This window comes from Kryptolebias marmoratus, linkage group LG10, assembly GCF_001649575.2.
Source record: "Kryptolebias marmoratus isolate JLee-2015 linkage group LG10, ASM164957v2, whole genome shotgun sequence".
Classification (NCBI taxonomy): domain Eukaryota; kingdom Metazoa; phylum Chordata; class Actinopteri; order Cyprinodontiformes; family Rivulidae; genus Kryptolebias; species Kryptolebias marmoratus.
Window position 1 is genome coordinate 16,099,687 of NC_051439.1, and position 16,429 is coordinate 16,116,115.

The window sequence follows — 16,429 nt, forward strand, 5'->3', positions numbered from 1 at the left end:
CCCAGGATCTGTCTGAGCAACTTGATTTTCAGCAAGCCTCCTGGAAAAAGTTCTGCAAAACCCATCACAAATCACATATCCTCTCCCGGCACAACGTGAGTTTTCCATTGAAGCGGAGGAAACCAGATCCACAAAGTGTGTTTTCTACACTTGCAGATGTTGAGCTTGCCCCCGTTTTCTTTCCACTCACTTTTCCTTGGGGGATTATTGTGAAAGAAGGGATACAAGGAACTGAAGAGGAGGGAATTTTATGGTGGTGTTTCATGATGGACAGCCAGCAGATGCTTGGCTTAGAAGGGATACCCATTGTTGAGGAGGGCTCCCCAGGATGGATGTCCTAATAGGGCTGGATCCTTTGCAGGAAGAAGGGCTCCTGCACAGATCCTCCCCATACAACCTCATGGACCCTGATCCTCTTTCGGGTTCCTAAACTCCAACATGCCAGCAGTTAATGACAATATAATCACAGATACAGCAGAGCCTAGATGCAGGGTGGTCTGACTCAAACCCCATTCATCAAACTTAACAAAACACATAAAGAGTGACCTGGAGTGCAAATCTAGCATGAATGAATCTCATAATTATTCAAAAATCTCACAAGACAATCAACCACTTGTCCCTGTCTTTCACCCCATGAGTGCTTCTCAGCATCAAACTGGTCTCAAGAGGAAAAAAAACAGCAGCAGCAAACCTGCTTCTTGAGAGCAAAGGCCATTTTTCAAGCGCAATGGCAACAAACTAATGAGGAGTTCCAGATTTTGGAGAACCGTGAAAACAGAGCGGGCCGCTTACAAATGTCCAGATCACGCCATCAGAAGATTTATCTTTGCAGAGCAGAAAGAGGTGGATGAACTTGACTGACTTTTCTGGCTGTGTGTGTGAAGCATGGGGTGAAAAGATCACAAGGTAATGACTTCTGCAGACAGTGGCTCACTTTTCAGACAAGCCAAGGCGAAGGGGCCACTCCAAAAGAAGCAAAGCACGAAACACATGGCACGCAGGCAGGCTAAAGGTTTACAGCCAAACAGTAAATATTTAGTCATTATTTGTCAGTTTTCCAATAGTGTTTAGTTACAAAAAACATGTTTACATGTTTCTTGTTATAGCCATAATAACAGAATGGATTACAGCCACCTCTATGTAGGAGCCCACACTCCATCATCCTGTGTCAAGGCAAGAGACTTTTAAATTAAGATCTGAGATTACAGCAGCTTGAACGTCTACATAAAGCCTCATATGTCACAATAAATATCCTCTCCTGCAGGGATTAAATAACCTTGGCATCTGCATCCAAAAATGTCTCAACTAAATGAGAGTCAAGAAAAACAAAAAGACATAAAACTTCACCATATTGTGGCAATTTCCTAATGGCTCACAAGGCTGCATTGTGTCTTTCACGAAATGTTTTGGTTTTTTGAGTCAGGGGACGGGGTTGTAAATAATTTCATAATTTTCCCCTGGAAAAAAAATCACCGTGCCATCTCAGCACTGGCGCCCAAGATTAAGCTTTCTTTACTCCTCTTGGTTCCCTTCTACGTACACATGAGCCACACAGATGAAGTCCTCAATGTCTGTCAGCCAAAACTTATTGCTCCCAGCGTTACCTCACAGGATCTTTACAATATTTGGAGAAAACCAATCTGACAATACCACTGACAGAGTCTAAGATGGCTACAAGGTGCCAAAAGCATCAATTTAAGAGTAAACTAAACACATATGTTGCAAATGAACCTCATAATGTGCTCTTTCACAAATTAAAGCAGAAAAACAGAACCTATCACATTTGAAAACTTAGACAGGTATTATGCAAGTAATTAATGTCTTGGCAAAGTGGGTACCACTTAGGAACATATGTCTCTTTTGATTTTGGACAGCCTCAGGTATTGTATTTCACATCTTGAAGTACCATTTTTTTCCACTCATCCTGATGCTTTGCCTCTGCCTGCCTTTTGCACCACCCTCGAGGAAGATGAGCAGACAGTTCTTGAGACAAAACAGACAGCTCACCCACAACTCGAGGTAATCTTAGGTAACATCTTCCACCTGCAGACTAAAACTCCCGGCTCTTAAGTAAATAATTTCACCAAGTTTGTGTATAATATCCACATTTGGGAGGTTCATTTGAGCGCTCCCGAGTCGTTTCAGGATGTTTCTGTCCAGCTCGAGGCTTCTGTGTTGACTGGCACCTCTTGTGAGCCACAAGGGAGCTCTTTGTGCAAAAACCACTTTCTTCCAGTTTTTGCCTACGCGGACTTCACAGAGTGGGAAACTCAAAATGAATGGCGTTGAACACAATTGGATTAGTGTTGTGGCCAGACAGCTTTACAGTTTTAGATGGCTAAAAAAGTGCTTTGTCATTGAGGCTTTTTCCTGAGTGGGTGTGTTTCTGATGACAGCACAGATTTGACCTATGGAAGCCGATGCTGTAATCAAAACCAGGCCCTTTAATCAGTTTGGGAACGGCAAAAAAGGAAATCAGCAAACAAAATGCCCTTTCATTCAACAAAATGTTGTATACATCATTTATATACACATAGATTGGCATTAATTGCTGAAATTGTGAATTCAGAGGGGAAAATGTATTTCTTTCTCCATGATTAAAGTGAGCAGAAGCCCTATTATTCATAACCTAGAACTGCATGGTATCTAATACAAGTACATATTAAAATCAGGCATTTTTGGAGGCCAACAATAAAGACAAATATTATTTTAAATTTTAGTACAAACAAAGCCCCAAACTGCTTTCAGACCAGAGTCATATTTAGATTGAACAAACTGTGGGTATAATTAAAGACAGACTCAAGACTGTTTACATTTTGGCACTTAAAAGGATAAATGAAATACAGCATTTTCCTATTATTGCAAAGTCAGTATCAGATCTTTAAGCACCCAAAAAAGGAACACATAATTGAAAGCAGGCAATCCTGATTTCCTCTATGCCCTTTCCCGAACAGTTGGGCCAAAACAATAATCCAATTTACCTTACCATGGCATTGATTATCACGCATAGCAAATGATTTTACTGTATAACCAAATTCAGAGACTAACATTTACTCCAAAATGCTATAGTTGAGATGGCTTCGTAGTTCTTTAAATTTTGAAAATGAAATAGGCTAAAAGGGATATTCTTCTCTGCCAAACAAAGTGTCTTTGTTCTTGACTTCTCAGACCTCGCCCCTCCTTAGCTCCCTGTCTCTAACTTCCCTTCCTGTGGTGTGGCACTACAACAAACTTCCTGCTCTGTGTGAGATGAACAGAAGACCAGACCAACTTTAGTTGTGTACTCTACAATACAACCCACAGATGGTCTGCAGCTGCTGATCGCTAAGTTTAGTCAGATGGGTTTAACTAAAGGCGAGCAATCAGCAGCAACTACTTACAGCAAAAAATTAAAAACGATATCCCTGATATTTCATAAAAATCACTGCAAAGCAATAAATCATACATCCAATACAGACTAAGATATAAAACCATTATCAAACAGACACATAGCTAAAGTCTGCTCCAAGCTGTTCCATATGTTTTTAAAGTTTACAAGCATTCCAGGCTTATTTCCATCTCCCTGCCATCATGGGCAGCCTAACCCACCATTTCTGCCAACAGAATTACTTCATGTGCCACGTTGGCCACGTCGGCTCTTCTTTTCACAAACCACAACCCTGATAATAAACCAAAGATGCAAAAGAAAACCACAACTCCTTAAATAATAATGAAGGATTCTGATGAGAAATACCAGATGATTCGGTCTTGGAGCGTCCGACAGAGTGAGATCATTTTAAGCCAAGCTAGGTTCACAGAAGTGCCTTTTTACTCAATCCACTGACACAATGCAAAACATCACTTTGGCTATAAAATCATTCTTATGAAGCTTTAAAAGTTTCAAATGAGCTATGTGACATTTGTTCTTACCTTCTAAAGTGGTTCCTGTTCCCAGAAGAGGATCACCCAGACCACTTGAATAGCGTGGGGTAACAAACAGCTCATATTCGGTGTCTGGTTGGAGGTTCTTCAGCACAGCCTGGGTGGTATCTCCTTTGACAGATATCTCCTTCCTCTCACCTCCCTCTGCAGGCTTATAGGCAATACGGTACTGAAGGACGTTTCCTGGAGCGGCCTGCCACGTCAGTTTCATTGTTGAAATCGTCTCATCAAAGACACGAAGATCACGAGGAGAACCACGGACTGAAAGCAAAATAAAACTGAATGAGAAAACTAACACATATTCATCAGTTACAAACCCAAGTTTTGCAAAACGTCTTAATGAACAGTAGCCTGTAGACTCACCTTCCTTGGTGGTGCCATCCACCTGCATCTCGTTTCCGATGCCAGTTGCATACTCAGCAGACACAGACACACGGTAGGTGGTGATTGGGAACAACTCCTGGAGAACTATGCTAGTTTCTGGTCCGATGGTTTGAGCCTCCAATATTTCTCCTGTACTACTGAGTGGAACATAGGTCAGGCGGTATCTAATCACCGAACCGGGAGCAGACTGCCATGACACTCTGAAACTGTTCGTAGTCTCTTCTGTGACTCGTAGATTCCGTACAGTGCCTTGTTCTGAAAAGAGAATTTAAAATAAATCACAAATCTTTTTTCCATTTAATGGTTTTATGTCAAATCAAGGTAAATTTCTTACCTTCGAGAGTGGTTTCTTCACCAGTCAAAGGGAAACTGTCTCCTTTTTCAAACTGAGAAAAGACATTGACTTCGTAGGTGGTGATGGGAGTCAGGTGGGGAAGAATGGATGTGGTGGTATCACCAGCCACTATCAGGGAAACATAGTCTCCAGTGATGTCTTCAGCCTTACGGAAACGCACTAAGTAAGACAAAACATCAGCAGTCGGCGCTCTCCAGGTAGCACGGAAGCTTCGGGAGGTGATCTCAGAGAACTGCAAGTCGGTGGGAGGAAGCAGACCTGCAAAAGTAAAATAGATTTTTGAGAATTTCTGTCAATTTCTGTCAATTTAGTGAACAACTACAGTGTAAGTAACTTGTGACACCATTCTTCCTCAAACCTACAGTGACTTTTTTAAATAAAAAAAAGAACAGCTGGGTTGAAATATGACAATTGTTTCAATATCTATTGTGTTTCAACCAAAAATATTGCCAATTACTGCAATGGCTCTCATTAGAAGAAAGGACATAGCACATGCAGTTTATTGGTGAGTTCCAAGTTCTTAAAAACTTGTCTGTAACTAACAGCTTTCAAAAAAGTTAGAGGTTCCTCAACAACCCCAAGAAAAAAATCCAGCATGGCTGCATGGGCCATAAAAAAGGTTAAAGCTATTTGCACTTCTGTCTGATGATATCTCTTTAAATCAGCTGCACACATATTACTGTACAGTTTTTTTTATTAATTAACATATTACTATTGTCTTAAAATGCATGAGACACAGCTTATTTTGTTGTTTTAGCTAAAGCCTAAATAGGTAAAGCCTATCCTGGTGATTGAGCACAAAAAGAGGCAAAACCTACTTGTTTTATGACCTGTAACTAGGTCACAGTTAGGTTGGGAGTGATACAGATCCCAGATCAGAATTCTGACTTTCAAGAAAAATGGAACTTTGTAATATCTTGTTTATCTCTTTCTTGACATTTCTGATTCTTTGCAGTCTGGGGGACAGATTATATCAATATGTTATATATTATTGTATGGACCCTCATAAATCCTCTACCATATTTTAATCATTCACAAAAAATGAAAACAGATGACGAAAAGTTTAAAGAAATACTGCAGCTTTTTCCTACGTACTTCTCTTTTTAATCTTCAGCAGCTCCTGTTCAATCCTCAGACAGATGGACTGAGTCAGCTCCTTGGAAATCCTCTGGAAGGCATCAAAGTCCTCCACCTCATAGACGTGAGTGTCTGCTGGTGGATTGGCGATGGCTTCCAACTCCGACCTCACTGCATCCTTCACACCAACGGCAAAAATCTCCACATCGATATTCCTCAACTTGGTGGCAGCATCCTTAAAGGAGTCTGATGACTTTCCGTCAGTGATCAGGACCATGACCCGGGGGACATTATCTCGGGCTCCTCGGGAGTTGATGAAGATCCGCTCCCTGACGTAGGTCATGGCCTTGCCAGTATTAGTGGAACCGCCTCGGTAGGGAAAGGTTTGCACCGCTCTGACGACAGCCCTAATGTCATGGTGGGTGTTGAGAGCGAACTCAGTGTGTGGATCACGACTGTACTGGACCAAGCTAATCTGGATTTTGTTGGGTCCGATGTCAAAGGAATTGACCAAAACCTCAAGGAAGGCACGGACTTTAGCAAAGTTGTTTAATCCAATGCTGTATGAGCCATCGACCAGTAGGACCACGTCAGCCTGCACATCCACTCCCAGAGAGCACTCTTGAGAAAGACAAGAAATCACAGATTACTTCATGATCAAACAAAATGGCATTACTGACTGTGGATGAGAGAGACAATCCATAAGTAATAAATCTCTTTACCTGTTAACACTTTGACGGGCTGAGTCTTTGCCAGCTCCATAATGGGTTCGCTTGGTGTCAGACCTTTGAGGGCATACAAGCTGATCTCATACTCAGTCTCAGGGGAAAGGTCACGAACATTGATAGATGTCTGTGTGGGTCCTATGTACAGCTCTTGGCGCTTCATTTCAGGTACCATGGGATTAAGGGTGATCTTATAGCCTGTGATTTCACCCAGGGAAGCATCCCATGTCACCCTCATTGACTTAGATGCAATTTCTGTGACTAGCAAGTTAGTGGCTGGCTCCACCACTGAAAAAAAAAGAATTGTCAACTATTGTCCAAAAGAAGTCACGCAAAAAGTATAGAACTCTCACTGATTAAATGCAATGACTTACTTTCTTCGCCACTGACAAGGGAGCTAAGCTGGTCATCAACACCAGAGCACACTTCAGTGATGATCTTTTTCTGGATCTCTTGAATCAGGTCAAAGTTGGGCACGTTGTACACATGTTTGCCATGAGGTGTGGATGCAATTTCCCTGAGCTCATCCTCATCTGCTCCTTTGATACCTGCACGGAAAAATGTATGACACCAGTAACTCATGTGTTCCTCCTGCCTGCTTTGCAGATGTGATAAACCTTTAAAAGTTTTGGAATAGTACTTAAGTCGGGGAAAAAAGAAAAAAGTATTTTACTTTTTCTGAGACAAATATGTATCTTAAGATGAACAACCAATGGAAAATTGAATTGTTTCCAAGAAAAAGAAGGCATTCACATGGGAGAGCATGAGTTCACAAAACACTGAATAAAGAAACATACCTAGGACAAATATTTCCACTCCAATGTTCCTAAGCTTTTCAGCATGCTCTTCCACTGGGTCCTGGGATTTTCCATCTGTGATGATCATGGCCACCTTTGGAAAACCTTTCCTTGATCCAGCAGCCTCAGTAAAGATGTTGTTTATCAGGTAATCAATGGCATCACCTTTAAAAACAAGCATACATGTAATATTTGTAGTTCTTGCTTCTACATATCTGTTTTTTTTATGTCATACTGATGAGCCCCATACCAGTCATTGTATTCCCTCCTTTGTATGGCAGTGAGTTTATGGCTTGGAGCAGGTCTCCTCTTCTGGTGTAACGAGTGAGGGGGAACTCTGTGCGGGTGTCTGTGCTGTACTGGACCACAGCCACTCGGGTCTTGTCCACTCCAATGTCAAAGGCTCCTGCCAGGGCGCTAATGAAACTACGGATGTGTTTGAAGTTTTCTCTGCCCACGCTCCAAGAGCCGTCCACCAGAAAAACCAAATCTGCTATTGCACTGACAGAACACTCTGTGAAAAAAGTTATGAAAACAGTAGAAATATGATTCGATCGCCGGTCAAGGGAGAAACGTTTAGACTTTATGCTACACATTTTGATCGATCTGGATTAGCCAAACATTTACTCTGCCGGTTATTAATGGGTGTGAGGAACGTCAAAACACAGAAAACTAAATCTTTTGCTTTCTCAAAGTAAATCAGCTCCAAATCTGAAAGAAGGCCAATGAAAAAGCTGCTTCACTTTTGAACAATTTGTCACACTGACTCAGTTTTTTTTTTCTGAACGTCTAAATAAAATCAACTATTGGATGGGTAAGAACTGCATTCAGACATCAAAGGAAGAATGAGGCGATGCCAAACAGTGGAGCTGCTTCAGTTACCCCAGCAGATGGAAGCTGAATGTGGCTCCATAGACTAAACATTTAGCAGAGGTTCCACCAAACTCCACGGGGATTTATATCACAAATGAAATTTTCTGGAGCATTTGAGACAACTATTAAAAATAAATTGGCATGGATTACATAGATGGACTTTTAATCCTCTTTACTCCTGGTCTCGTTTGGATACGGTTCTGTTTCTAATTTCTCATTAAACTACATTCTCAAAAGGACATTTTGATTTGTTGTGAAATACTTTTTACATGCATAGCTTTAAACTTGGCATCGTAGCGACAGTTTCTGTAACAACACCATTGGTTTACATTACCTTCCTGCTCCTCTTTAGTCCTTGACTTGTAACAGAATAAGCTACTTCCTCGATCTAAGGTTTCCTTTTCTGGATGAGCCCATTGGTTTGAATTAAATTAACTAATGTGTACCTTCCCAGTAAGTGTCAAAAGCCTGTCGGTCTACCTGGTAGCAACCGCATGGCAAACAAAACATCATTATGACAATGAAAAAGGGAAACAATGCATCTAAAGTTTTGGAGAGCTGAGTGGAGGGCCTGGTTCTGTTCAGCGTTTTGGTTGACATCACAGTAAACATACTCACTGATTGTATCTGACAGCGGCCTCCTGACTCGTCCACTGGTGTTACTCGACTGGACTGAAACAAAGGAAACACTTGGTGACTTGCTGGACTGATTCACTGTGTACTTTTTCACAGGGGAGAGAGTAGGCAGAAAAAAGAATCAACACATCGTAAAAGCCAGTCTGCAGGATCAAAACCACATTCATAAGCTGTGAAAAGAGAACAACTGGAGACGGTAAACCGATGTTATTTTGTGCTGCGTTCCAACATTTTCTGTGGCTAAATGGAAACTGCATCGCTTCACTTTTTCCATATTTCTGAGCTTTGAGGAGCAACAAAAAGGCTTTAAATTTCTAAAGTTCTATTTCTAATTTACTAACCATATTTACAAAAAAAAAACACAGATATGCTGTCTTATGAAACATTACCTGAAACTACAAATGTAATAACACCCTAATATCTTCCACTTGTATCCACTGGTCTTAAGAGTTTTCTGACAGTTTAACTTTGAAGTTTGGCTGCTTCGTCACTCATTTTCAGTTCAGTCCTTAACTTTGACTCTACCATTATATTGTGTAAAGTGTGTCCGTACTACAAAAGGCCTGTAAAGTACGGACTGCAAATGAAGAGGCTGTGAAAAAGGAAGAAGTCCAGCAAAGTCCTGACAAAGGACTTAATTTACTGTGACAAGTTTTCAGCTCATAACACCTTCGGAATCACTTTGTTTGTGCTAAAATACTGTTTTATGTGTCAAACTGTGTTATTTTTGGCATTTTTCAGAGATTTGGTTAAAGAAATGGCAACAAATTTTGTTTTTGTGACAGTAAAGATCTTAACTAAATTGGTTCTTTTTGCTATGAGTTGACACAACACCGGTTCATCTCTTGAGTTTAGGAGCTTTTTTATACCTGATTATTCACAGATCAGAGATAAGTGGCCTAATATAGAACATTTATTTGAAAATGATGAGATTATAGACTGAAAATGAGTGAAAAAGCAGCCAAAGTGTAAAGAAAAACTTTGAAAAACCTTCAGAAAGTCTTGGAAAACTGTTACTAAAGATCATTTTTAAGAGTACAAGAAAGTCTGTCTAGTTTGAAGGAAAATAAAAAGAAATGGCAGACTTGTGCACAGTACTGTAGTACTTAATGTACTTTCATAGTGCATGTACGTACTTGTCAGTTGTCCATAGATGGGGATGCTCTCCTCTGAACCATCATAGGAGTTTATTGTCACGGTGTAATCCAAGTCAGGAGTCAGATTGGTGATGGAGGTTGTTGTTGTGTCTGCACTGAGGGTAAAATCTCTGGCCTGTTCATCTAGAAAAGAGAATTGTAATTACAAGATTGTTGCGGAGCTTCAGTTGTTAAACAAGTACTGGCGTCATGCTTACCTGCGTCTGATACAACTTGTATTCTGAAGCCCTCTATCGTTACCGAGGGTTTTGTCCATGACATTTCCACTGTGTTCTCATTTAGAATTTTAAATTTCAAATCTGAGGGCGGTTCCACTGCAAACAAAGGACAAAACGCTGTTAAATGCCACCATACGTGAAAGATGTGTATGAAAGTAGGTACATCAGATGTTTCAGAGCATTCACATTAATCCCAACTACAAACACTTCATGACTGAAGCGCACTCGTTCGTTGTTGGGGGCAGGCACACAGAAATGACATCAATATGTGAGAATGACAGGTACGGAACATGGGACAACACTTAAAAATAAAAGAGTGAGTAGCCATTTTTTATTTTATTTTTTTTTTCTGAGGAAAATGGCGCTTGTTTGAGTTGCCCAACCGGGATGGCCTGCAACTCAAGCACTGGCAAACATGTCATGTGCACAACTCCACACACAATTTACCAAAGTGAGTGAACAATACAACACATGCTAAGTGCAGTCATTACATTGCATGCCTCGACCACATACTAAACTTTTTTTATGATGTGGTTGAGCTCAGTATTACAAAAAACAAACAAAAACAAAAAAAACAGTGACTTCATTCTCAAGTTTATACAATGGGATCAAGATTGTCATACGGTTACTGAAGTCATTCTTGTCAGAGCTGAACACCATATGTTATATATACAGAGTATATAAACATATTTTCAGAGACAAAAACATGGTTTGTTGTTTATTTGGTTTGCACAAGTGAGTGGCACGCATCCGTTGCAAACCTTTCAAACGAATACACAATTCGTCGCCGGAGACTCTTGTGTACTTTTTCTCTTGCAGCGAAATGCACGAGAAAACGTCTCAAAAACACATGTGCGACAACAGAGAGAGTGTAGATGGATACGACAAATAGAACGAAACGTGTGACACGTCTTCACATTCAGCTGAGTCGATGGCAGCGTCATGCATCATGTACATGAGAAAGTTGTTTGACTCAACAACTTTGAAGGAGTGGGACAACAAGGACGTTTCCATGTACAAGTTGGGACCACAAAGACAGAGATGACAAACGTATTTTAGAATGATATTCTCTTTTTTGCATTTTCTAATGAAGTGTAAAGAAAATGACTTATTAATCCGAGTGTGTCGGTGTTTAGTACTGAGTCATTTCCATGCATTTAAAACATATTACCAGATTCATTAAAAGCTATCAGAATTTGCCGACACAGTTTGAGTTCATATCTCCAGTTAGGCTAGTTTTTCACATTCAAACTGTAATTTTTAGATGTGTCATGCAACGTTAAATCATTTCCAATCGCATTCCATAAAATTCCTGCTCAAGAAAAATGATTAACATGATTAATTTTATGTTTAAATTTGTTAAGGATGTTGGCAAAATGCATGACCTCGGCTCTAAGTTTTCCACATTGGTACCATGATGCAAAAATGTTAAATAAATGAGCATGCATTAGACATTTGGGTGCAGATCAAACGTTAATACCAGAATATCATTGTAAAATACACTATGAGGAGAAGGCCATAGCTTGGGACACAATGAATGCACAGGCAGATGACAAACAGGAGCCTGCCAAGTACTTTACAAAAACACTGGGATTGGAGGATCACCAACCTGGCGCTTCAACTCAAGGAGCCCCGATGGACCATGTTCGCCCTGATTTCTTCATCTCCAGCATCAAATGAGGGTACAGAACATGTGTTGTAGGAGGGAGGGTTTGTGTGTAGCAAATGATGGATTGTAAATTTTCAGAAAATTGTTTAAATGGGTCTTCAAACACATTTATTCTTGGAAAAAATTGGTTGGAGTGTGTCATTATAATTTGTTACAGTTGGTTTGACCATATGTGCTGGTGGTTTAAAACAAAAAACAAAAAAAAACTCGAGGAACAGATGTGGTTTTTGTTGAAATAACAATCTCTGGTGTGTTGTTTAGGCCTTGTGGTTGGTCTTGTTATTTGAATGGTGGCCCCATCAGCTCCTAATAAGGAACACCTCTGGCTCCCAGGGGCCCGGAGTCTGGCTACTGTTGTGTTACCTCAGTCTCCAGCCAGTCAACCAGTCAGCAATCCTGACCTGAGCGACCGCCAGGAGCAGAGACCGAGAAGAGGAGGAAAGAACACCGACTCTCCCCAAAGAGGCAGGGACAGATGCCAAAGTCATTCCGCAACATGTGCTGACACTAAACATTAGTGCGTATTAACTTTCCATATGTCCTGCAACTCAGCGTTTCTGCGGATGCCCGCAAAAAAAAAAGCCTCAGAAAGCCTCTTTGTCTTTGTGCTGTCGGAGGATTAATTTACTCCTCTCATATTTCATCTTTCCATTCAGCTAGTGAAGATATGTGAGGGGAGACAAGAGAGCTCTCAAAGGAGGGGGGGGAGAGAAAAGTTTCCATACTATAAATCTATACTTGCTATTAGTTTGGACTGAACTGTGCAATAAGAGATCACAGTGAGTCCAAACTAATCCAACGACTACATGATGTTAAGCATCTATGACTAGCTTTTTAAGTAATTCTTGACTTTTAGCTCACAAAACTGTACTTCGGAGGCGGTGCTTTTACTTTACTGTTTTTGACCACACAACCTTTTACTCTTTTATTGACTAAAATTTGTAATAGGCGCATTTTAAATGATTAGTTTTACCATTTTCAAGTTCCTGCTGGAGGCATTCTAAATTTAGACAAGATCTTTAACATTTTTGTAATAAACGTGCTGCAGTTTAATTGCCAAGAATCTGGCATTTTTCCCATTTTGCTTTGGGACATGTACAGCCATAAAACTTTAAAAAAAAAAAAAAAGAAACATTGCTCTAACATTTATTGGGAAACACATAAAACAATTTGAGTTCTACTCTTGGTGAGCTCTTTAATGCATTTAGTTAGATGTTGTGCAAGAAACAAACTTTAATTTGATTTGTATCTTGGAGAAAATTGCAGGTTAAATACAAAAAGTCTGGGCTTGGATTTAAATCAAAGTTCGCAGCAAGTCAAAGGGATTTCAAACGAGAGATAAAAAGCATTAACAGTCATCAAGGAATCACTCACATGGTTAAACAGCATGAAATAACAGCAACTTTATTCAGTTTATCAGGAAACACAGTATTCATTATGATCACTTTCTGATATTTAAGTCAAGAGCTAAACCCTGGAACATCAAAAACCAGTGGAGAGCAAAAAAAAAAAAGGAGAGAAGAAGAGATGAAGAGCCAGAGTAGGACAGTTATGTAAGAGGGGAGAAGCCAGGTGGTTTCATTTACCTTGAGCTTCTATAGAGGACAGCAGGGCTGCGAGGAAGGCAGCCGTGGCCAGCGACAGCCTTATCTTCATGTTTCACCCTGAAGGATCAGCAGCGCATCAATCAGCCTGGAGGCGAAGGGAGACGGAGGCTGAGCTGCAGATTGTTGGGAGGTTCAAATGAAACGGACAGCGTCATAAACTCATCTGAAAAATCATTTCAGTTTTCTTTGGAAATACCAAAACCCCTCCAAAAAAAAAAAGCATTATCAAAGCTTCTTTACACAATAAGAGTTACACCTGGCTGCCTTCAGTTCACACCCATACCCCCAGGTACATAATTAGCACCGAATGATAGACTGTGGTTCTTTAATAATAAATAAACAAAAAAAAAAAAGAAAAAACTATTAACGCCAAACTTATCTGTGCTGACTTTCGAAAGACTGACAATTGATTGCTTTCTGGCTGCTTTGATCACTTTGGTGGTTCAGTGCAGATCTCTACACGCAGCAGAGTCTAACCTGTGCTTCTCTCTTTTCTGAGCCCTGCAGGGATGTCTGGCTGTCCTTTTAGGGAAACCAAATAAAAAAACAAAAACACTGAGTCTGAGCTCTGGCACACACACACATAAATACATCTAAAATAATGGGTTGGTGTATTTGTAACGCATACAGTAGCCTATTTTGGTCCAAATCTGAGTTAAAATGTAAACAGAGAGAATAGATTTTAGAGATTTAATTGACTTGATCCAGTATGGTTCCTTCAAAGCACAGAGAAGCCCAACCACAGGTTCTGCACCCCGCCTGGTGCACAAGCAACAACACTGCAGGTAACAGGGCTCCACGAAAAACGACTAAAATTATAAATAATTCAGCTTAAACCTCATGAAATATTTGCGCCATGCATCTGGTTCATCTGTCTGCATTTCCATTAAAGTGATTAAACATCTCGAGAAGCAAAAAATAACTCTCTGAAGCTGCAAAGAGCAGACACCAGCTCTCTGATAAAGTGCTAAAAAGAGAAATTCCCTCTTAAATTTTAAGAAAATGTCATTTAAAAAAAAATTAAATGTCTCAGAGCTCATCAAGAAAAGAAAAAAAAAAGAAAAAAGAAAGTCTGTGTGCTGACCTGTTTAAAGTCCCCTGGAAAAAGTGAAGGGACCCAGATGTGAGAGCAGCCCGCTCTGGAGGTGAGCAGAGAAACACCAGGAGCTTCTGATGGACCCCTCTCTCCTCTGTCAGGCTTCTGGAGGCTCCACCAGCAGATGTCCAAGAAGGAAAAGCCTCTTTCCAAGTGGGAAGAATTCCGTCAACCATCAGCTACTTAACCAGGGGGGCAGTTCCAAGCTCTCATTTTACCATCAGATGGGCTTCTTGCGAAAGTTCTGCCTCTCACTTGATATATGTCCCCTACTAAGACCCAGGGATTGAAAATTAGATTTTTTTCCCCCCACTTGCATTCCTTTGGTCTGCCGGTTTAATGTGTCTGCGGGGCCAATATGACTTCACAGCAGTTTTCCAGACAGGAGGGAAGTGTTTTATTTGCGCAACAGGCAACTTCATCCAGATTATTACCTCAGAAAGCAAACCAAAACTCTCGGTAGCAGATTTTAACATAGATTCCCCATAATTCATGAAGAGTTGCAAGAAACTCGTTTTGTTTCTTTTTACTCTTAGTCATAATGTGGAAAAATAAATGGAAAACTGTCTTTGTTCGGAGTGGCAGCAGCGCCTCATTCATTTAACGGAGACTCGCGGGTTTGTGGCGCCCTCTAGTGTTCAAAATAAATCAAACACAAGAAACATTTTACTCAACAGGCTGCTTACAATACACCACCTCCAAATGAGCTGCTAACTGCTAAAATGTGCTCAGTCATTCAGAAGTTGTTCATTTCTTTAAATATATATCCACTCATTATGATTTATGAGGCAAAAATAAGTTTGCATCAAGAAGCAGGCTTTAAATGATGCTACAATTTCACAATATGTTTAAATAGGTTTTGCAGCCCATGACTAACATAATCAAAAAAAAAAAGATTTTAACCATGAAGTAAGTGCAACAAACCTGACACACAACTTGCTTCTATTTCTCAATTTAAATTCATGCAAACACCACAACTAACATAGTTTGACAAACAGAACACCAAGTCCTCCAAGTCCAGGAGGGGATTCCTCTTTTACTGTGACTTCTTGAGAGCTCGTAGGTAATAAATCCACTTCCTGCAAAGAAATAAAACCTGAAACAGATGAATCTATATTCCAACACAAACAGTTTTCTGGACCTCAAACAGCCATTGATGGAGACACAGTCTGTGACAACCCGGCGGGTCGACTTCTGGTCACAGAGAGTTTTATTCCTCCAAAGAAATACCTGAAACGTCACGACTCATTTAATCCCAAACCAGTGGCATCCTTGTGGCTCCGTCATTCAGATAATCGGTTATCCTCCTGTTCAAAGAGAAAAAATGAAGACATGTTATTGTTTAAAAGCATGTGAGCTTATGTTTTATGTTTTATATGATCCTCTCTTTTGTTTCCCAACAGTTTGTTGGTAAAGAGCTAATCTCTGCTTGACCACAAATAAATTATGACACAAACTGCTCTGTGCAATAAAGAAAGTGTTCTCTGTGTGATTTATAAGCTGTCATCAGCCAAATAAAACTACATAAACTTCCTGCAATAACAACACAGCACTGTGATTTTGCAATACATTTTTAAACATAATTCATTTAACTCCACATTTAGCCTCTGCCTAAAGAAACATTGAATAAAATGGGAAGTTTAAAACTGTTGTAACCTGTTAAAAATACTTTTTTTTTAAATAAGTGATTCAAATCGCACAATTATTTTTTAAACAACATCAAGAGGTGCGTAGATTTGAGCCAAAAATAGTGAAAGATTTCTCATATCAACCATCTTTTACAGCAGTATTGTTTAGGAAAATTTAAAAAAAAAAAAAAAAAAAAAAGAAATTCTCATGAAAGTATACCTTTGTTCGTTTTCAGGACCTGTTGTAGTGAAATAGTGACACCTGCTGGACAATATTATAAACTGC

General features: G+C 40.0%; 1 protein-coding gene across 6 annotated transcripts in view; it reads right to left on the reverse strand.

Annotated features, from left to right (window-relative positions):
- Positions 1-14,837, reverse strand: part of col12a1a (collagen, type XII, alpha 1a) — a 50,803-nt gene extending 35,966 nt beyond the window's left edge. For 3 of the 6 annotated variants that reach the window (XM_017414220.3, XM_017414203.3, XM_017414230.3), the window contains exons 1-13: positions 14,504-14,837; positions 13,399-13,532; positions 10,123-10,239; positions 9,905-10,048; positions 8,751-8,804; positions 7,510-7,773; positions 7,260-7,424; positions 6,837-7,010; positions 6,460-6,750; positions 5,756-6,358; positions 4,640-4,918; positions 4,285-4,560; positions 3,910-4,182 (exon numbers count right to left, since the gene is read on the reverse strand). In XM_017414220.3, the coding sequence (XP_017269709.1) occupies positions 3,910-4,182; positions 4,285-4,560; positions 4,640-4,918; positions 5,756-6,358; positions 6,460-6,750; positions 6,837-7,010; positions 7,260-7,424; positions 7,510-7,773; positions 8,751-8,804; positions 9,905-10,048; positions 10,123-10,239; positions 13,399-13,468 (2,710 nt within the window). In that variant the 5' untranslated portion in view covers positions 13,469-13,532; positions 14,504-14,837. The remainder of the gene's footprint in view (positions 1-3,909; positions 4,183-4,284; positions 4,561-4,639; positions 4,919-5,755; positions 6,359-6,459; positions 6,751-6,836; positions 7,011-7,259; positions 7,425-7,509; positions 7,774-8,750; positions 8,805-9,904; positions 10,049-10,122; positions 10,240-13,398; positions 13,533-14,503) is intronic. The other 3 variants (XM_017414211.3, XM_037977975.1, XM_017414241.3) reach the window with 3 other exon arrangements.
- Positions 14,838-16,429: the final 1,592 nt, after the last annotated feature.